General features: G+C 41.0%; 1 protein-coding gene across 3 annotated transcripts in view; it reads right to left on the bottom strand.

Moving 5' to 3' along the window:
• Positions 1–699: 699 nt before the first annotated feature.
• kcnh1a (potassium voltage-gated channel, subfamily H (eag-related), member 1a) overlaps positions 700–23442 on the bottom strand; it is a 55522-nt gene continuing 32779 nt past the window's right edge. For all 3 annotated transcript variants that reach the window (XM_085369064.1, XM_085369065.1, XM_085369066.1), the window contains 4 exons: positions 17228–17427; positions 15657–15909; positions 3816–4012; positions 700–1569 (listed from right to left, as the gene is read on the bottom strand). In XM_085369064.1, coding sequence (XP_085225190.1) covers positions 700–1569; positions 3816–4012; positions 15657–15909; positions 17228–17427 — 1520 coding nt within the window. The remainder of the gene's footprint in view (positions 1570–3815; positions 4013–15656; positions 15910–17227; positions 17428–23442) is intronic.

Genomic DNA, 23442 nt, shown 5'->3' with positions numbered 1-23442 from the left:
ATCTGCGCTCAAACATGTTTTTGAAAATCAGATTGGTCGGGCAGAGTTATCTGTTGTTTAATTCATAATGATTCTGGCATCTGATATAATTACATAACTGTTTGAGGAAATTACATTAAGATTGATTCAGCATCTGCAAAAACTGTCCTCTTTCCCTGTCAATGTGAAATAATGCAAATGGATCGGCGTGCGGCCTCAATTAATCAAATATGCGCCAACTGCTATTTGAGGCAGACGTCTACTTTATGTGACATGCAAAGAATCTCTTACAAATGCTAACAAACCAGTGGGTCATGCTGCTTCCATTGGAACCTTCCAATGGAGATACCTCCTTCTCCTACCTCCCCCAAAATCTGAACAGACTTTTCATAAAATGCCACCCCTCAAAGTATTTTTCCATCATAGTGCAGCGGAAAGATAAATCAAACGTATGTACAAACAGAGAGCTGTCAGTTTTTGTGTAACCTTCAGATATTAGATTCCAAGATACAAAAATCTAGGTTACGACCTCAACTTGTCAGCACGACGTTACCTTGCTACCAGGTAGGTACACCCTAGGATGAAGGCTGGTGCATCTTACTACACTGCTGCCTAATCTAAATGGTATACCCAGTGTGGTCTCAGCTATCCGAGTAATCTGTATATTACTGGATTCAGCTGAATTTAAGGTCAACTGTTGCCGGATGACTCTTTCATTCTTCAAGAGAAGATATCCTCTTTGTCCACTTCTGGTGAAGCAGGTCTAGAAATGTCAAAAAGATGCTGTGGAGAGCTAGAGCTTGAATGGCTGGCTTTCAGGAGTTTTAGCACTTCTGTGAGTTGCATCTCTAGGCCTGACATTCGAACATTTAGGTTCTTAAGGTCATCCTTTAGCTCTAGCTTGAGCTCCTGCAGTGAAGCCTGAAGTGTTTGCTCCGGGATGGGGTAGAAGAAATGCCTCATTTCTGGAGGCTGGGCAGGACTGCGGTCCTGAGGCGTCATGCGGAAGTCACCCACTTTGTCCAGGCGTAACTCACTTTTGGTAATGCCGCTGTCACATGAGTCCGTCTTTTTTAAAGAGATTGGGGATTCTTGCACCTTGGTTCGTTCAGGTAAAGTCTCCATGGATTCAGCTTTAGACACTGTGTTCCAGTTGTCAGCTTTGGCCATCGACTCCTTAAAGCGACCCCAGCCTTTCAGTTTGGGTGGTTCAGCAGAGCGGCCACCAACCAAAGAAATGGACGATGGCACTTGCAGTTTTGCCTTGTCTGCGACCGTACAGTTGAGAGGTGATGGCGATTGAGGAGTTGAAGATGAAGGTGTAGCTGGGCTTTCTGTTACAGTGACAATGCTGGTAGTTGTAATAGCTGATTTAATTTTGGGGATGTCCACATAGAGAGGACCCTTCTCAATGTCTTGTTCATCTGTTTCTGGTTTCCCAGTCACCATGCGGGCCTCCTTCTGCTGTCGAAAGCGCTGGAAAAGTTTTCGTACTGGGTGATCTGGTGGCAAATTCAGAGGGGCTTCATTTTTACGGTTCCGTCTCTCCTCCTCTTCCCGTTTCACATCACTGATCTTTCGAAAAACGATCTGAAAGAGAATTTAAAATTCTTATGACTAAAAGACCATCATTAAAAAAAAAACAAACACAAAGTTTATTGACCAAAAGTTTCAGATTTTGACAGCACACAAGAAAAATTATACCCAAACCACTCTCACACCCATGTCAGTTTAGTCTCCTGAAGTAGTACAAAAGCAGATCAACATCATTTTCACCATCTCTCTTATTGATTGTAGAATTTGTGTGTGAAAGATTGCCAATATGTCAAAATGTGTGTTCTTTGCAAATGTCACTTTAAAAAGGCTAATTCCCATGGCGCACAGGGAAAGTTCATATCAAGCCTCTGGCTTCAGTGCGTGAAGGCTCACTGTCAGTTTACCACCCAGATGATGCTAATGGACAACTATATTTTTAGGCATTTTGTATTTTCAGTTTTTAGCTTTGTAGCTTTATTTCTGTGCTTTAAAATGTCGCAATCCCAGTCTCCCAATCCAGTGATTCACTTGTCTCATTAATTAGGGATTAATATTAATTAAAAGTAATAATTAAAAAACACAAAATACACATTCTGTATTCACATGTTCAGGAATACTTTATTAACCTTCATTAACGTCACACTCTAACATTCAACATATAACATTCATTTTGTCAGTAAGCAATTCAACTTTAAGGTCTGCAAGCAAAACCCCAAAAAAAGCTGATGAAAATAAGCGCAAACTACTCTTGACATTTTGGATTTTAATAGATGAAAATGTGAAACAATTTGAGTAGCTGTTTGTTTTTCCCAAGGATACATGACAGTGCTGAAACTCGAGAACCGGTTCTTGTATAGAACTGTTCCCAGTAGTCCAATTCCCTGGAATTATTAGTCTGCTTGCCTATTGAGCCTGCTTTTCGGTTGGGTGTGGGTGAAGAATCTAGTCTAGTAAAGCTAGTGCAGGGAACTCAACTGAAGCTGTGCTGGTTAATTCTTTACTGTCCTCACGCTGTAACAAAAACATCCTCCCAATTTGGTCATTTATTTAATCTGCAAATCTATCTCTCTAGGGAGAGATAAATTAAATAAATCTATCTCTCCCTCTGACATGTCAATGCCACTGCTGCCTTGCATCGCTACCTGCCATTTTACCACCTATTGTCCACTTACAGGCTAATCACCCCAGTTTCTAACATATTTAGAAGCAACAATGAGCTCTAACAATATTCTTCTGCTGCACTAAATACTTTCAAATGGAAAGTATCTGATTAAAATAGGTTATGTGGCAGTTTTAACTCAGAAAGTCTGGGCATTTTATTTGCAACACGCAGAAAGTCACTCATCACATTTGAAAAGGTAAGACAGCATCAGATGTACAGATCAAATGCACATTGTCTGCTCTGCTGGATCAGTCAAAAACACAATCTCAGCAGCTCCATTTGAAGGCAACATTAGGCTCCTTTAGTCAACCCATATCGGGATTTCCCTGCTGCATACATTCAGGACGTGGGACCCTGGTGAATAGTAACTTTAATGCAGAAGATGAGATTGCCTCTTCAAATGCAAACAATCCAATCTCACTTGCACTCTCCCGGGCAGGCTAACCTCATAAAGAATGAAGCAGTGATTGGTAGCTACTCTTACGCTATTGTTGAGCACAGCTGTTCATTTCTGAATGAAGGATGTGAGAGCGGCTTTAGTATATGGTGGCTGTTTAATGGAGCTCTGTTTTTCTATGCAGTGCTGTGTGGCTGAAGGCAGTAGGTGCACGTGTCCCTTAGGTTGAATATAAGGTTTTCTGTGGTTACCTTTTCCCAGAGTGGGAGTTTCTGGCCCCTATTTAACAAGAATTGATACGTGTGAACAATTGTGATTGTCCAGATCATGAAAGGAGGTAGGCTGTCTTCTGCTGTGAAATATATTGACATGACTAAACATATATAGGTTCAATATTGATTAATTGATTGATTTATTTAATAAATCCTCCTTTCATCTTGTTGAATTTAATGCAATCTCAACTTGGATTGCAAAAAAACCCTCTCTCCTTAAAGGTTGCAATCTTCAGCTTTTGCTTTACTTACTGCTCACTGTCTGGTACTGGTAATATCAACACTATCTTTACAGATATTATTGGAATTTGTAAATATATTCTAAAATGTTTGTTTTATTTTGTTAATATTTTTTTTCTTTTTCATGTACCACTGTGCACAAGGCTGAAGTCTTTGCAGATGAAAACTTCTGTGTAAATCCTAAATGAAAATGCAGTCAACTGTATCTGGCATCTGAACAGTCACTCACCCTCTTACGCAGGTTATAAGTGAGCAGCAGGTTTCGAGAGAAGTGGTTGGAAAATGCCGTGTAGAATTCCAGCACCTTCTGCAGAGCGTCGCGTTTAATAACGTGGAGGTCGCAGTAGGTCAGAGCTCGCACATTGGCGCAGGACTGAGCCAGAGTCACCTCTTTCCAGAAAACGTCCCCAAATACGTCTCCCTTTCCTGCACGAGAGAGCGCACAATTTTAGTTCCATGTTAGTTCAGCAACAAGATCTGATCTTCCAGGTAAAAGAAAACAGTAAGAGACAAAAACAGGCTTGCAAAAACAGCTTTAATAATGTTTTTATATATCAGTTATCGATGATTATTGAAAATCTCAGTACCTGTAATTTAACACACAGCATTAAGTGCTACACACAGGTTTACACTAAATGGACACTTTGTAAGGTACACCTGTTCAAATGCTTGTTAATGCAAATTTCAAATCAGCTAATCCCATGGCAGAAACTCAGTACATTTAGGCATTCAAAGTTCTGAAGTTCAAACCGAGCATCAGAATAGGGAAGAAAGGTGATTTCAACTGGGTATAGTTGTTGGTGCTAGATCTCAGATCTAAGTAGGTCAAAGTATTTCAGAAACCGATTTTTTCCCCACACAGCCATCTACTTAAGAAAGTAGCATAGCAGAGCTTTCTGATCTGACGTTTGGATGGCAGGGTCAGATTTTCACGTAAGCAACATAAAAGCAGGCCTGTCCTGCCTTTAGTTCAGGCTGCCAATAGAGGTGTAATAATTTGGGGGATATTTTTTGGCACACAAGAGAACTGTTTGAGCACCACAGACTGCCTAAGTATTGTTACTGACCACGTCCATCCAGATCCAGTAGAAACCAAATAAAGTGGATGGTGAGTCTTTTACTTGTGAAAAAGTCCCTCTATATATGGGATGAAAGCAGCAGCTACTTGTTTTAGGTTGGTTATAAATAATACAGTTATGCAATGTGGATCATTTATGAGTCAAGAACACATTTTGGGTTGGGAGGTCTTGGAAAGTCCCCCTCCAGCATGACAGATGCTGCTGAACAGCTGGAACTAAATCCCTTTGTTCTTTTGAGGAGACTTTTATGTATATTTAAAACTGAAGACAAAGCTAGATGAGGATTTTCTGCTGTTCGAGGTAATGGCTTACAACTGATGTATTAACTATTAATACATATAAGAAATATAGCTTTCAAACCTTTATAAAGAGTGTTAAATTACCTTCATAATCTAAAGCTCATTAGACCAACTCAGTAATTTATAAGGTCTGTCATTTGTGACTCATGCACAGCACTTTTTTTAAGTTTGAGAAGCCCAGTATTACCATAAACTACCCTGAACAAAGGAGTACTATGACTCAGTATAATCAACAGCTTATCATGAATTTTTTTTCTTTTTTTTTATTGTCTTGACATAAAACACCTTGTTATTTCTTCACATGATGACATGACGAAACACACGCAGTGGATGAAAATAAACCTTATATGTGGCAAAAGCATTAATATAAAGCAGTATGTGGTACAGTGGTAAAAATAGCAGTAGCTGATTAAACCAGATGCCCTGTCTTGTTTGCTGATTTACTTTACATGGCGTTTCTTTTTCGTTTGTTATTAGTCTCATAAGGAATTCAATACAAAGAAGCTATTTATTCATCACTATAGTTGCCTTCCGGTTCATTGGTTTCATGTTGACAGTATATTGATTTATGCAAAGAGAAAACAATAGAAGGATATTGACAGAAACCAGCCAAGGCACTGTAATATTTCCTACCAGAGCATGGCATCCGTTATTCATTAAATTACTCATAAAGCACATTAAATGATGATGTTTTAACAACAAAACATTCTGCTGTGAACAGTTTTCTACTTTATTTTTTAAAATAAGATCAAATCTAGATGCATTGGAAGACAAACTAGGGTCACTAACATGGGAAGTATCCCAGTAGTTAGGAGTAGGTCCTTATTAATATTCATTAGGCTTAGATGGTGTAGTCATTACAGACGCTGATACTGTGCTTACTTTAATCTGGTCAAGTATGGCCTCATTTACTGGCACAGGTCTCAGTTCAATACATCTATCATAACCACTGTGGGAAAAATACTTTAGGAAATTAGTGGCCTTTGTAATAGTGTGTTTGCTAATAAATCACTTATGAGCAAGCAGACTGCAAATGTAATGATATTTACCCCCTTTTAGCACCGCCTTTGATTTCTACCAACCCCTCAGGTTTTCCATTATGCTCACCGTTGTTTATCCCAGTATGCTTAATATTAATTATCATAACATTATAGAGAGAATTCAAACAATCCAGCAATCCCTTATGAGCAAGTGTGAACTTTTTAACCCGTTTTTTTGTTTCTACTAACTCCTAAGTGAAGTATGTAGGTCTTAAAGAGCTAAATCTCCAGAAAAGTCTCTACTATAGTCACAAGTTAGTTGAGCTGGTGTAAAGCCAACCAATAAAGTTGTAGATGCACTGCTAATCATGTGCGGATTCGGGTAATATTTCTTTACAGGTTTATTATAAATTGCTCAACATAACCATTTGTTAGATAGTTATTATCTTCTGACTGTTGCGTCATTGGCTACAGATTGTGAAAGATGCAATTTTAACTAAAGCTTTTTCAAATTAGCTCATAATAAAATCTTAAGAAATAATGGAAGCTAACTAGGTATTTAAAAATAACATTGGTTTATTTCGTTTGTTATGTTGTTCAGTTTCATTGCCTTTACAATAAATCAGTGAAAAATCAATCCAGGCAGCCATATTACATGTTTGCTTGAAATGAACCTGTGGCACAGGTATTGATTGTAACCTTTGAAGGCCAAAGGATCGCAAGTGTTGCGTTGTGATTTTCTGTTCAGTCCTGAGTTATAATACTTTTAATTATTATTTATTTTAAAATGCTTATTTTCAGTTAGGTTTAGTTTAAACTAATTTCATTTGACTTAAATGAATACAGCACTGAAAATACACTCAACAAAAATATAAACGCAACACCTTTGTTACTGCTCCCATTCCCCATGGGATGGACGTAGAGACCTAAAATTCAATCCAGATACACAATATAACCATCCCTCCCAAACAGTGGTCACAAATCAGTCCAAATGTGTGGTAGTGGGCACATCTGCTATATTGAGATAATCCATCCCACCTCACAGGTGTGCCACATCAGGATGCTGATCTGACATCATGAGTAGTGCACAGGTGTACCTCAGACTGCCCACAACAAAAGGCCACCCTGGAATGTGCAGTTTTGTCTCACAGCAAAATGCCACAGATGCCACAAGCAATGAGGGAGCGTGCAATTGGCATGCTGACAGCAGGAATGTCAACCAGATCTGTCGCCCGTGCATTGAATGTTCATTTCTCAACCATAAGCCTTCTCCACAGGCGTTTCAGAGAATATGGCAGCACATCCAACCGGCCTCACAACCGCAGACCTCGTGTAACCACACCAGCCCAGGACCTCCACATCCAGCAGGTTCACCTCCAAGATCGTCTGAGACCAGCCACCCAGACAGCTGCTGGAACAATTGGTTTGCACAACCAAACACTTTCTGCACAAACTGTCAGAAACCGTCTCAGGGACGCTCAACTGCATGCCCGTCGTCCTCATCGGGGTCTTGACCTGACTCCAGCTCGTCGCCGTAACAGACTTGTGTGGGCAAATGCTCACATTCGATGGCGTCTGGCACGTTGGAGAGGTGTGCGCTTCACGGATGAATCATGGTTCACATTGTTCAGGGCAGATGGCAGCTGAGAATGTCCCAGTTCTTGCATGGCCAGCATACTCACCGGACATGTCACACATTGAGCATGTTCGGGATGTGCTTGACCGGCGTATACGACAGCGTGTACCAGTTCCCACGAATATCCAACAACCTCGCACAGCCATTGAAGTGGAGTGGACCAACATTCCACAGGCCACAATTGACAATCTGATAGACTCCATGCGACGATGTGTTGCACTGCATGAGGCAAATGGTGGTCACACCAGATACTGACCGGTTCTGGGTCCCCAGACCCCCAATAGCGCAAAAAACTGCACATTCCAGGGTGGCCTTTTGTTGTGGGCAGTCTGAGGTACACCTGTGCACTACTCATGATGTCAGATCAGCATCCTGATGTGGCACACCTGTGAGGTGGGATGGATTATCTCAATATAGCAGATGTGCCCACTACCACACATTTGGACTGATTTGTGACCACTGTTTGGGAGGGATGGTTATATTGTGTATCTGGAATGAATTTTAGGTCTCTACGTCCATCCCATGGGGAATGGGAGCAGTAACAAAGGTGTTGCGTTTATATTTTTGTTGAGTGTAGTTTCACAGACACCACAGACTGGTTAGATTGACAAATTTGAACAAACGAATTGAGAGTAAATCCCAAGACACTTATTAACCACAAAAGCTTATTCTAGGCAGTTTTACACTAAATAATATAGTTTTAGGTGATTTTTCAGGTATGTAGAATATGTTTTTTACACTAATTTTATAATAATAATAATAATAATACATTTTATTTGAGGGCGCCTTTCAAAAACCCAAGGTCACCTTACAAAAGAACAAAATTAATAAAAGAAAACAATAGTTATAAAATACATAAAATAAGTTAAAATTGCAAAGCAGAACTTGACAACAGGTAAAATCAGCACTAAAGTGAAAAAGCCAGTTTGAACAGATGTGTTTTGAGCTGTGACTTAAATGCGGGAAAAGAGTCTATATTTCTTATGGCTGGAGGAAGAGAGTTCCAGAGCTGAGAAGCAGAGTGACTGAAGGCTCTGTTCCCCATAGTGGTAAGACGTGTGGACGGAACAGTAAGATGAATAGCAGATGATGATCGGAGAGGGCGGGAGACAGTGGTGATATGGAGCAGGTCACACAAATAGGAAGGAGCAGATTTATGGATACACTTGTATGTGAGAAGTAAGATTTTAAAGTTTATCCTGGCTTCTATGGGCAACCAGTGAAGCTGCTGAAGAACTGGCGTAATATGAGCTCTTGACGGAATACGAGTTATGACCCGAGCTGCGGAATTTTGAAGAAGTTGGAGTTTATGAAGGGACCTTTTAAGGAGACCAAATAAGAGGGAACTGCAGTAATCAATATGGGACGTAATAAGACTATGGACTTCCCTCCCCATCTCCAGCTGCCTCCCCCTTCCCGCTCCACCACAACCACCCACACATGCAGGACCTTGGAGTAGGGGTATGTCACCAGGGTGCAGAGGAGGCTACCCCCCCCCCCTCTGTCCCCTTCTGGCTGCCTCTGCCTCAATTTTATCCCACAACTTAGACATTCACATTACTCACACTCTCATTACACATACATATAGGATCTTGGGGGTGGGCACGATACACGGAATCCAAATTACCATCAGGGTGTACACCTCACCCCTGGCGTCATTGCCCACCTCTCAATTTTAAATACACGTAGACATTGAGGGCTAGCAGGAGGGACCATGCGCTTACCTGCTGCTCTCTGGCAGGTAGCTCCATGCCCTCCTGGGTTTTAAATGCACCTTAGAACACACATGCATCAACACTACAATGAGCGGGTGGAGGGAGGTTTGGAGTCTTCTCTCACCCCCATTCTCTGCGGCCTGCTGGAGCAGGGGGGCTAGGAGGAGGAGTTGGCCGTCTGACTGCGGTCTGGAGTGTGGGGCCTCCCTGCTGCTGCGGAGTCGGGGCGGTCCGCCTCTCCCCACCGCAGGGAAAAGGGTAACACCACCTGGGTCTGGGTGCGGTTCCCCCCTCCAGGGGCAAGGGTACCTAGACCCGGTTCGTAGAGTACGCTTGGGGAGTGTGATCGTGTGTACAGCGTCTCTTTATGTCTGTCTCCACGTTGGTTGAGTGTGGAGTAAGTGCATATGAGAGCATGAGGGTGGGAATGGATGTTTGTATCTGTGTGTGCCTGTATGTCTGTGTCTATATGTCAGGTTGGGTGTCAGACGCCACCTCTCTGGGGACATCTCAGGCCCTCCAAGGTTTGAAGGCCTATCTCCCCCTACCACCACTTCCCCTGCCAGTGGTGGACTCCCTCAGACATCGGTGCGTTGGTGGTTCTTTGTGTCTGGGGGTGGGCGTCCGGGTACACACCGGCTCACTCCTTGGCGGCCGCTTATCGGGGCCTGGAGCCTGGGGCTCGCTCGGGCCACTTCGGAGGTGGGGTGCCCCCGGCCTCTTGGCCTGGGGCTCGGTCACTCAGGCACAGCTGGCTGCCGGCGGAGCTCACGGGCGCGTCACTGCAACTCCCCCTGGCTTCTGCTCCGCGGCTGCTGAGTGAGCCCTCATCTGGGACTCTCCTCAGCTCTTTCTGGGACAGTGGCGCGGCTGCCCCTCTGTTGGTCTTCCTTGGTCTCTTGTGTTCTGGGGGCCTCTGGATGTCTGGAGTTTTGATCTCCTCCATACCTGCTTCATGCCCTGGAGGACGGGGCTGTGGCCCCCCACACCCTCTAGCACAGGGGTGGCCAACCAGTCAGAGACCAAGAGCCACTTTTTTTTTTACTGTGTTACCGCAAAGAGCCACATCATACGCATGGGCACACATGACCCATCCTTTCCTCCCTCTCTCTCTCTCTCTCTCACACACACACACACACACACACACACACACACACACACACACACACACACACACACACACCTCTGCTCAGCCAGATTTATTGTAAATGTCACACACCAACATGATAATGACAGAAATGGACTCCTACAGTACTAAAACCACAGGCCAGTCATTTTCAACAATGAACATTGTGTGCACTGTCTCACACACACAAACTCTCAGTTCAACCAAGTCCACAGACAAAAATATAATAATCTACAATAGCATTTACTTTTATAATGCATGTTGTTTAGTGGGACTTCTGGCATTCCTTGCCTTGAACAATCCTCTTTAAATCTGGCTTGTATTCCGTTGTTGTCACTCGAAGCAATTCTTTCACATGTGTGTCAGTCAGAACAGATCGATGCTTTGATTTCACATGTTTTAGGGTAGAAAACACAGACTCGCAGACGTATGTTGACCCAAACATTGACAGTATCTTAAGCGCAGCCCGTTTGACATTGGGGTATTTTTCCATTGGCACACTTTTCCAGAACTCAATGGTCCCTTCCCTTAAAGCAGGTTTCAATTGGTCCTCTTCACAAAGATCGATCATCTCCAACTCAGCCGCAGCTTCATCTGTGACTAGCGGGACTTTCAAACAGCCGGTCTCTGCATTAAATGGGTCGACGAGGAACGTAATCTGTGGCCTTTTCAATTGTAGATCATGGAACCGGGTCACGAAGCTTTCGTGCAAGTTTTCAATCAGCGTTGCATATCTGGCTCTTTGCTTACTCAGGGCAGCACTGGCGACTTGCCCGCTGGCTTTTAGCAGAGTGGGAAAATGCGTTAAATCTCCCTTTTGAATATGTGTCTTGAACAGCTTCAGTTTGTTGACAAACGCAAACACACTTTGCACTAGGTCAGGGAGCATTTTTAACTTACCCTGCAGGGTCAGGTTCAGTCTGTCCAAGTGACACAGCATGTCGACCAAAAAGGCCAGATCCATAATCCACTTGAGGTCCGAGAGCTCGGGATAGTCCTTGTCCTTCTTTTCCATAAACAGTTTCACGGCATCCAAAAGCTCAAAGAAGCGAGAGAGTACCTGGCCTTTTGACAGCCACCTCACAGTGCAGTGCAGCGGCAGGTCACCTGGAAGCCCTTGGTCCAGCTCAGCGATGAGATTCTTGAATTGCCTGTGGTTAAGCGCATGTGTGCGGATATAGTTGCCAATTTCCATCACAGGCTTCATGACGTTATCTAAATTCAATGATTTAGACACGAGTTGCTCCATGTGGATGATGCAGTGGAAATTCCAAAAGTCAGGAATAGTTTGGTCAGCTTTGCACAGCCCCACAAGCCCGTTCACAGATCCCATCATGGCTGGTGCTCCATCCGTGGCTATTGCAGTTAATTTCGTTATGGGCAGATTTGCTTTTTCTAATGCAGCCATCATGGTTTCTTTCACATCTATGCCACGGGTTCTGTCTTTTAATGGCACAATATCCAGGAGTTCTTCTTTGATCACACAATCGTTTGAAACAGACCGTGCAAATATTGCCAACTGAGGCTTGTCTTGTATATCACAACTCTCATCCAATGCGACACTAAAATACTCACATGCTTGAAGGTCAGAGTGCAACTGTGATTCAATAGCCGTGTTAATGTCCGATATTCTGTGTTCAACAGTGTGGCGGGACAGTTGGACGTCTGATACCATGCGTTTTAATTTGTCGTTTTCAGGAGACAAGATTTCAACAACATCACTGAGGCATTTTTTAACGAACTCCCCTTCATTGTATGGCTTTTTAGCCCGTGCAATGTTCCAAGCCAGCTGATAGGATGCGAGCGTTATGGTCTCTGACCGCTTCGTAAATTTTTGGAAAAACTGTATCTGCTTTTCTGCCTGACTTTTCAAAGTGGCCAACTCGTGCTTGCGAAGTTCAGTCCCTTTTGGAAATTCCTGGTCGATGTTAGCATGGAGTGAGCTGAAGTGGCGCTGAAGATTTGAAGCTTTGAAATGCGCTAATGACGTCTGACATATAAGGCAGAATGGCTTACCATTGCGTTCAACAAAAAAATATAAACTCTCCCACTCTGTTAAAAACGTCCTGTGTTCATCTTCATATTTTCTTTTTGCTGTGCATTTTTTTCCTGCCATTTTAAGGGCGAACTTGCTCCTACTGGGAAACTTTGCGGTATTTTCATCTCACACACATGCGCATTTGATGAAAATACCGTATTGAACTCAAGCGAAGCGAACGCGCACATTTTAAAACAACAACATAAAAAAAATCAAAACACAAACATAAACTTTGATATGAACGTAAGAGCCGCATGAAACCAGGCAAAGAGCCGCATGCGGCTCGAGAGCCGCGGGTTGGCCACCCCTGCTCTAGCAGATCATTACATGAAGGAACCTTTTAAAAAAAAACAAGCGCGTCCATGCTCACAGGTGTACACACGGGTGATCACACCCACAAACTACACCCTTTTTGGCTCCTACCTCAAAGCACACTGTGTTCTGTTGATCTTATGTGCTGCACAATAATGTTTAATATTTAGTATTTACTGTCATATTCCCATATATCATTGTGATGTTGTTTTTTCTATTACTCTTGTTCTCTTCTGCTTGTTTTCTTTTTTCTTTCTCAGCAGGTGATCCAGGTGATCGATATATGCTTCTTTTTTTTTTCCTTTTTCTTTTTTTTTTCTGCCCGTTCTGTTGGTTTTTGTCTTTTGCCCTTCTCCCCCGTCCCTCTTCTCAGCTGTTTCTCTTTCCCTCTTTCTTTCTCCCCTTCTTTCCCCCAGTCAAGTCTGTCCCGTATTCAGTAAGTGAAAATAAAATAAACAATAAAAGGTGACTCAAATGGACCATTACGGCAAGGCTGGGATGATCAATTTGGTAAAGTAAATCCGTTGGGCATCTTTCTTTGCCTTTAGACAACAATTCTGATGGCAAAAGAGCCAAACGGGACAGGCAAAAAAAAAAAAAGAAAAAAAAAAAGACTATGGACAAGAATGGCAGCAGCATGGGGAGTAAGGAAGGGGCAGAGTCAGTTAATATTACGTAAGGGGAAGTATGCAGACCGGGTTATGTAATTAATGTGGGGCTGGAATGAGAGAATATTATCAAGTATGACACCCAAACTCTTAACCTGAGGGGAGGGAAGGGTGGAGAACGTTCAATGTTAATGGAAAAACTGTGGGATTTGGATAAGATTGAGGCTATACCAACAAGTAAAACTTCTGTTTTATTACTGTTTAGTTTAAGAAAATTGGAGGAGAACCATGATCTACTCTTGATAAGACAATTTGAGAGGGAGGTAGGTGGGAGGGATGAATTGGGTTTAGAAGAGCTGGGTGTCATCGACATAACAGTGAAAATTTATATTATATTTTCAGAATATATGACCAAGAGGGAGCATGTAAATAATGAATAAAAGAGGCCCTAATACTGAACCCTGGGGCACACCAGCAGAAACAGGATGGAGAGTTGAAGAATGGGATTTAAATTGGATAAACTGAGTGCGGTCTGAGAGATAGGAGGTGAACAGGGCAAGGGGGGTATGACTAATGCCAATGGATGTTAACCGGTTCAGGAGAATATTGTGAGAAATGGTATCAAACGCCGCACTAAGATCAAGAAGGATGAGGATGGATAGGAGACCAGAATCAGCTGCCATCAGAAGGTCATTGGTAATCCTTAACAAAGCCAGATTGAAATTGTTCATAGAGATTATGGCTATTGAGGTGTAAGTGAAGCTGGGAGGCGACAACTTTTTTAATTTTAATTCACTTATACCCTTGTAGTTCACACAGATGAATTCGTACAGGCAAAACTGAATGTTTGTTAATGCAGTTCACAGCACCACAAATCTTTATCATTCCAACTGTTTAAAATGCTAAAATCTTTCATTGATCTCAGACAATATTTAAGGGGACAGCCAATAAAATGCAGTAAATTTGATGCACTAGAGATGATTACAATATGCGCCCAAAGTAGGTGAGCTGGCTTAATGTGATTCAGATAAAACTGAAAATACCAGACTTTACTGTTGCTGAGAGGACTGACAAACAAATTCTTGTCCAAATCCTGAATCCATCACTCAGCAGAAAATGATCCCCAAACAGCTCAGCTGACACTGCAGACAGGGACAGTTTGTAAAGTGCTGCTAGGCAAAAAAGAAAAGGGAGGATTTAAGTAAGTCCTCGAACAAAAATATTTTCTTGCTATGATGTTCAGAGAGAGCTAGAGGCCACTTAGACTTAAAAGCCTTTATGCTATCAACCAGTGTTTTGGTGTTGAAGTGCCTCCAAGACAATACATTCAGATTAGAGACACTATTGTCAATGCATCTGAGTCACACAGCTTAAGTAATCTAAAACTTTATATTGTGAAACAACCGAGGAGATCAGCAGCAGGTCCTTCGACAGCTGGGGAAATGAAGAGGTATAATGCTTCTCCAATGGAGGAAATGCAAATTTCCTCATCAAGCATGTAGTAGTAGTATATTCCTTCAAATGGCCTGAAAATTTATACTATACATGTTGTATATTTTCAGCATTATGCAAATTTATCATTATTATAGAATGAGGTTTGTTTAGAGGTAGATTACTTTTCACTAATTTCTACATTTTAATTTTTGTAGAAATGCACTGATCAGTTCATCAGAGAATGAAATTTCAGCATGCTCGGCCTGGAGCGGTGACCGGCTGGTCAGTCACATTTTTCCAATTATGAGCCAGTCTGTTTCATGCATGCGCAACACGTGCACAATGGTGAAGACAAATAATCACTCAGGCACTCACAGCCATACTCGAACATGTCATTAGCTTGTGGCTGTAGGCATTAGTAAGAGAAGAAACACAAAACATTTGGCAAAGTAAATCATGGGTGAATCACCATGATTACTTTGTAACAACAAATCTAATGATACACTTGAGTCATCTTTGCCCAGCTAAACATGCCTAGTTTGATGAAGCTAATGAACGGAAAGTAGATAAATCTGAAGCTAGCTAGAGTGCAGAGCTAGCCACAAGGCAGCAGCCTCGGTATGAGCAGTGAAAAAAAGCCCAAAACAGCTATGAGGGACATTAGAGAGAAGGTTAAAAATTAGGTCAATTTCCTGTTATCTGGTTAATTTAGAATGTAATGAAAAATAAGTACCAGACATTTATTTTATTTTAAAAAATAAAATAAGATCAATTCAAATCTAATGTAAAAATTAGGAATTACACATAGTTCTCTTTAAAGTAAAACAAAGGAGCTTTACTCACCTAAAATGGCAACAACCTCATCATCCTGAATGACCTCCAGTGACCCTGACACCACAAAACAGAGGCTGTCCACACTTTCACCAGCGTGATAGATCAGGTCGCCAGGGGCGCAGTGGGTAGTCTGAAACTCCATGGCCAGTGCTCGGAGACACCCATCACTGGCCAGTCGGAAAGCCGGGTGCTCTTTAAAAACTTTGCGATTGAGGTGAACACAAATATCAGCTCTCATGTCCTTCGGACAAATCTGTAGCACCTGGAAACAAATAAAAGAAAATACCTTATAATGCACACTACACAGGCCACCGTCACAGCTTGCCTCATTTCACTAGTGTGACGTACATACAGGTGTTTATCTGGCTGGATGCATAAAGGGTGGGTATATATATATATATATATATATATATATATATATATATATATATATATATATATATATATATATATATATATATATATATATATATATATATATATATATATACACACACACACACACACACACACACACACACACACACACACACACATATATACACATATACATATATACACACATACATATACATACAAAGTAAAGTACAGTAAAGTACATATAAAGTAAGTTATGCATTTAAATAAACCTGTTATTAGCTTATTGTTAAATGTGAAATCCATAGCAAATATTATGCAGGCCCTTCTTAATGATGTGCGATAAAACAGACAATATATGTGTCCAGCTAATTTCTGCACTAGGGGTCAACTTATCTGTCGAATGGCACTAAATATGTCAGGTTTCACATGTGGGCGACATGGAGTCCAGCCACCTCTCTGCTGAGTGTCACTGAGTGGCAGCATGTCATTCCAAGCACAGCTAATCAACAGGATGCCAGGCCATTGCAGGGTTCTGCCTTTAAAACACATCTCTTTGAAGATGAATGTCAAGCAAAAAATAACTCATGTGCCATTTTTAGACCCTTTAGTGAGGCCTTCAGCTAGACAAATAGATGATCCAGACATGCAGTTCAGCCTCAACATAGGAACAACAAAATAAGTGAGCATAAGAATCATTAAAGTTGAATCACTGAGGTGGTGTTCCCTGTAATAAAATCCCTGTGTCATTGTAGTTATGAGCCTAATTGGAGGTGAAATGATATAATAAGTGGATTTAAATGGGATGCAGTGATATGAATGCTTTTTGGCTCGTGATTAACCAGAGTGGCACTATTTCAGTGTCTCCGCTTCCAGATTTTAATGCTTAATTTGAACACACTCAGATCGTTTTAGCATCATTTTAATTCAGGAGGATGGGTGAATGAGCACCACAGCAGTGTCTCTTTTTAGCAAGCTCATAAATTTTACCTATATATATATATATATATATATATATATATATATATATATATATATATATATATATATACACACACACAGGTTATTTACAGTATATAATTTACCCTGTGTTCCTATGCTTTTAACATCTATATGCTATTTGCAGATTATTTAAAATTTCTGCATTTCAACCAAGAACAAAAAAACGCCATCTGTTAATTAGAAACAAAAAATAAATAGCCAGTGAGCGCATGTTGGCATACCTTTTCCGTGTCTATGCCCCGTGACATGGACCAGGTGGAGGCAATGTAGTCCATTACTCTTTCACTTAAGCCCTTGGGAACTTGGTAGAGCTTCAGGAAGTCCCGGACACTGTTGAGCATCTCGTGATAACGATTTGTGTTGGCGTACATCTGCTGAAAAATCGTTGTCACGTTACCAAAAATGGTGGCATAAAGAAGGGCTGGGGGAATATAGAGAAAATACAAAGGAAGACGTTAGGAGAAAATCTAAAATAACAGATTTTTTTTAGCTTTGAAGATGATGAGGGCAGTTATTTGCCATTGAAAATGATGTAAAAAAAATATATGCTTTTGGATTAAAAAAAAATAACTCAATTTGTAGAGATTCAGGATATAAAAATAAGTAAAGCCTCATAGATCTGAAAAAATATTTTTTTTAAAATCTAAGATTTGGTTTAAAAAAGCAAAAAATATACCTGTAACAAAATATATTTTTATAAAAATAATTTAAAAAATTCTCCTTGTTTAGAAGGACACAAAAATGGTAGTTGGTGTCAAAATATTATAAAAAGACTTAAAAGCATCCAAAACCTGGTTTACAAGGACAAAAAAGTAGCAATTGGGGTTTAAGAAGACAACTAGCAAATCAACAAATTCATTGTCAATTACATAAAAATTTCCAAAAGCTTAATTTAGGATTATAATTCTTTTTACATTTCAGTTTTGAACAAATGTGCCTTAAGACTTAATATTGTTTTATGTGGTTTATGCTTGAATTTGTCACATGGGAAATTAACTATTACTACCTATGACTGCCTCCAAATATAATCAACAAAAGTCTTGCCAAAAGGAAAACTATAATTAGAGCTTCATTGTGACTGTGTGTAACCATCCATCCCCATGCAGCTACATCCCACTAAATACTGGTTTTCATAATTCGTAATAGATGAATTAAATGAAAAGCAACAGAAAGAGAAGTGCAGAGCATCTCCAAGGTGGTTGGGTGGTTGAACTGGTGCAACAGCTGGCGTGTATGTGTGGATCAAAGCCATCAGATGTCTGCTCAGTGTGTGCACTGTTCTCCTGGCAGTGGAGCCCTAATTAGCCCTGCTAGAAGGGACGGAGAGGAAACATGCCAGCCACACATTTCAATTATCCTCAGATGATGACAGTAACCTGTGCAATTGTTTGTGTACGTTGGTTTATTTCACGGCGTACAATCAAAGGGGTCAAAAACTGCACAGGGAATAATACTAATTAAAAAGCATTCAAAACTCCTTCAGGCTCAGGATAACCACAACTTCACCTTTTTATTACTGTCACTCAGTCGTTCATTATAGTTGATACCTTGTTAGCTGCTTATCAAACTTATCAAAGTAAGAGAAGCGAGGTACACCTTGGATAGGTGTTGCTTTTTAAAGACATAAACATCAGTAAAAAAAATCAGTTTCCTAATCTCTTTGTCTCCATCTTGCATAAATAATTCTTCCCAAAATTTTGTTTAAAAGGACATGACATGAAACCTAGCTTTAGAACAAATGAGCAAATGCTATTTATGGTCTCCTCACAACAATGATAAGAACGAGAAACTGGGCCAATATGGCATGTTTGTTAATACAGAGATATACATGTTAATGTGATCTAAGATTAATTCAATGCGTGTCGTGCCCAGGGCTGAACTAGGACAAAAAAAAAAAATCAGCCTGAGCATTTTGACTAGAGAGCGGCCCACCAGGTATTACAGGAAAAGCCATAAAGCCTTTGAATGAAAACAAACGCTGTTGTGACAGTGATGTACAGTCTTGTTGGTATATGTATGATTTCTATGCATTTTACATCAGTTAAAAACTTTGGTTGTAAGATTCAGATAATTATTAATTAAAAGCTAGACATTTTAAATGAGAATAAGAAAAAAAAAGTGTTTCTTTTTGCCCCCCCCTGTCCCTGTTAATGCCCTACCTGGCCCCCTGGCAAAACTTTGCTAGGCCCGCCCCTGCACAGTTACCAGCTGTCAGCTATGTAGAAAAGGATCCTGGTGTTATTTGTCTCTCAGAAACAGTTCATAACTTCCCTTCAAGTCATTCATGTCACCTAAAAGGTCAACCTGTTTCTCCATCACAGCTCTGATGATTCAGTAAGGACATCTCCTGGTTTCATCTTCATGTTTCCCTCTCGCCAGACATTCAAACCGATATCATGACCAGCAGCTTTTACAGCTGTGGCTCCAACATCAGCTGATACTAGAAATTAATATTAAATAAATTCTAATAACAGCTGATCAAGCTTTAACGTGCTGCCGTTGTTTAGCGTGATATCCGCTGGTTTCCTCTTTCTGGCGCAAAGTGGGCGATAAACAAGCAAGAGAGAAAAGCCGATCAGCTGATTATTGATCAGTTTCGTGATTGAAGTAGCAACAGCAGAGGGAGGGGAGAGAATGAGAGAAGAGGCAGCTGTGCAGCGTAAAGACAGAATAACTCCAGCTTTGTGTATTTTTCATTCTAGCTGAAGTCCGGGACAAACTGTGTTCCTTTTCAACTCAATACGAAACGCGTAATATTTTCTCTGAATACGGGACGATTCCGTTTTTTACGGGACCATTGGCAACTCTACTAACTAAACTTATGAACAAAATAAAGTTTACTATCAGTAACATCATAGCACCCACCCAGCAGTAATATAAACTCCGTCATGCTAGCTAGTGATTGTAACCGACTGTAAAAAGTCAGCACAACGAAAATAAACTCCACCTTAACTTGGTTTATATCTGACCCAGATAGACTGCAGGTCATAACTTCTTACCTGAAGCTCAGTTCACCTGACACTCGGACTGGCGGCCGCCTCGGGTCTCTCCTCCTCCTGCCTCCCCTTTCCCTCATCCACCTGCTGGCCTCTGTGGAAGGTCCGCCATAGCCAGCACCAAACAACTGAGTTATTTTTACACATCTGCCAGCATCTGGCCAATGCACCACCTTTCATTGTTTATACTGTTGCAAAAAACAAAACAAACAAACAAACAAACAAAAAAACAAACAAACCCATAAAAATGAAAAACCACCATCGGCCCACCGGGCAAATGCCCGGTATGAAATCTTCATTTACTGATTAATCATCTGTAAAAATTGTATTCCTTCCAGGAATGGAGACCTCTCTGTGTGGAGTGAATTTTATTCCTTGCTTTTCTTTTTCCTTTTTGCTCCAAACAATTTCACATCAATTGTATTGTTATATATGACCCTAAAATGGGGTATCTATTTGTATGTATTAAATTTGTACAAATTCAAAACTTACATTTGAATTAGAAATTATTTCTTCACTTGCTTTCAGACACTTAACCCTTACCAGGACTACAGCTCAAAGAGCAGGGTGTAAAATCTCTTAGACATGTCTTATTCTTAAATTAGCTAAACTGGTCTTTACTGACCAAAGCACTTAAAGTGTACGCACATTCAAGTAGCGCTTCTAATACTATACTACATTGTTTTTCTTCTCACACACATTTGCACTGCTGCTTTGTAGCAGTTGTGTCTCTGTATTATGTGTTTAATCTCTTCATATTTGTGTGTTATTGTTAAGCGAACTGCTCTGGTGCGTGAAGTGAAGCCACATAATGGAAAGATTTTATGAGTATGTTAAAAAATCTTCAGGAACCAGGACTTAGAGATAGACAAGTTAACAAAAAAAAGAGTCTCAAAAAGACAGAAAGAAAGCTTAATATCCAAGTTTTGAGGGGCAAAGCCAGGGGCTATGATAGGTTGGCACATTTACAGGCAGACAGCCAAATGTCTAAGCAGAGATGTCATATCAAGTGGGCCAGACCAGCAAAACTCTATGGAATACCTTTACATTCCCGTAATTTTGTTATCTCGTGTTAGTAAAGCTACTGGCCAGCTGGTGCCTTTCTATATGCTCATATTCTCCTTGTTCCTGCATGTTTTATTTTGTTTTTTTGCAAAGACATACATGCTAGATTAATCTGTAATTTTAAATTGGCTTTAGGGCAGTGATTTTTTTTGTCTCACTGTATTTTCCCCATGATGGATGGGCGGCCTATCCGGAGTGTATTTGCAATTGACCAGTTGACCAAATTTGTCTCTTTGGTGGGCAGGTTTTGGTCCACAGGTCACATGTTTGACAACCCTGATCTAAGGCAATGATTTACAGTGAAGCGAAGTCCACACCAGAGAGCACAATCTATGTAGGAAGATAGGAAAAGCAAGAAGCACATCGAGGTATATACAGACAGTATGACAATCGTCTCCTTGTAAAATGATGATTTTAGAATCCATTTCTTTTGAAGTTGTAAAAGTTTGGCGTAGCTGCTTCCTGGAGCCTGAACACAGATGGCAATGCTGATGTCTCTGATAAGCAGAGAATGCTGTATCAAAGGAAACTCAATCGATCCCTGCAGAGCGGAGCCTCATCTAGCTCCCAACAGCTCTTTACTTGCTGACGTACGCAACTTCATCACACGACACTCGCTGTCCAACAGCTGGCTTGTTTGAAGGTAGTTAAAAGACAGTTGTCAGAAACTCAAGCCCCCGGCCAACAGTTGCTATAGAAACAGGACATATGTATAGTGTCCCCACTGCCTCCCCCTTCCTTTTCCCCATGCCATCCCGCAATCCCTCGTCACACTGTGATCTTCTTCTGCCAGCACCGATCCAGTGCTGCTGGTAAAAATAGAACAGTATCAGGGCATCTATATTTCATAGAGAACAGCCATGGACGACACTAGATTGCATCTACTACTGAATCCTCCCGAGGCTGTCTGATTTTAGATATTTGTGCTTTAAGATTATATGTAGCTCACAATGAAAAATTTAGACACAGACAAGTGCAGATGAGTTTTGCCAGTTCCCAAGAGAGTGTATTAATAAAACCTGCGCAACCAAAAAGTAAGGGGGAGCTGAATCTTCCTCCAAGTCTCAGGGTTGAGATTGTGGCTGAAAAAAGTACAGCAGAGGTGAGGAGTGATTGCAGAGGGATCGGAGGGAGCACTGCGCTAAATTGATCTGGCAGTGTCAGTTATTGCTCCGAGGTGTTGCTCTCTGCGTGCAGTCACACATAATGGCACCGCACTGTGGCATACAGTGTTTTATGAGCCACACAAACACGAGATAGCTTATAAATATTGAGACGTGGAAAGAAGGGCATGCTGTGAAAACCTGCCTCATTTAGCATATTACATGTTTTGTTAAAATGCAGAGGCAAGATTTTTTTTCTTTATTTACATACAGAACATATTGGTGTCCTTGGATTAACAGGCAGTGGGATATTTGCAATACTAGAAATCCGTTGGCATCAATAACAACCTAAACAACTAGCAGAACTTGTGATGATATCTACAGAGCCTAAATTATGCTGTACCCTCTCCCTTCTTAACAAGACAACAAAAATAACCCTGCATAAAATAAGACAGTAAGCAACCTGGGGGGCATCTAATCACTTTCTGAATAGATAATTGTTTTGTCTAAATATTCTAAGAAGGGTTGCCAGATCTTATTAAATGTCTTGCAAGAACCTGCAAGAGAGTATCTAATTTTTTCAAGTTTGATGTGAGTCAAAACTTCCCTGAGCCAGCTGTTATGAGTCGATTGAGACACCTGGGTAATAGGGCTGTAAAGGAAAGTACACTACACTTTATAGATGGGATATTAGTCAGTTTAAGTGGGGGGATACCAAATTGAGCTGAGGAGGGGTCAAGGCTAAGTTCTACATTCAGCACTGTAGCAAGAGTGTCAAATATTTGGCTCCAAAAATTAGAGAGGCTTGGACAGGACCAAAACATGTGAGTATGGTTGGTTGAAGACTGTTGGCATCTATTGCAACTGTCGCTGGCGGTTGGATAAATTTTCGCAAGCCAAGCATTTGTGTACTTTAAAAAGAATACTCACATTGAAATAAACCATGAAATATATGGAGGATGAAAAATTAGGGTTCACTGACTATCTGGTATCAGTACCCCTATTTCCTCCTCCCTGGTCCGCTTAGGATGAGCCATCCGAGCACTATCAGGAGAAACAATGAGGCTAGATATCACGGAAACAGAGTGTCTCTGAGCAGATTCCTGAGTGAGCAAGGAGTCAATCAGCAGTGACCCTGGTGGATGATTAAGAAAATGAGGGTATGTATTTGACAAAGTCTCTGGTTTGAAGGAAATGGAAGAAATGAGAGTGGGGCAACCCAAATCTGGTTGTAAGCTCTGTGAGATTAGTAAAGGTGTTTTCTGTAATTCA

The sequence above is a fragment of the Diplotaxodon limnothrissa genome, linkage group LG13 (assembly GCF_057381915.1).
Source record: "Diplotaxodon limnothrissa isolate DT_005_m linkage group LG13, D_limnothrissa_male_GT1.1, whole genome shotgun sequence".
NCBI lineage: Eukaryota > Metazoa > Chordata > Actinopteri > Cichliformes > Cichlidae > Diplotaxodon > Diplotaxodon limnothrissa.
Note: the sequence above shows the minus strand (reverse complement) of the source record. Positions and strands in the feature narration are given on the sequence as shown.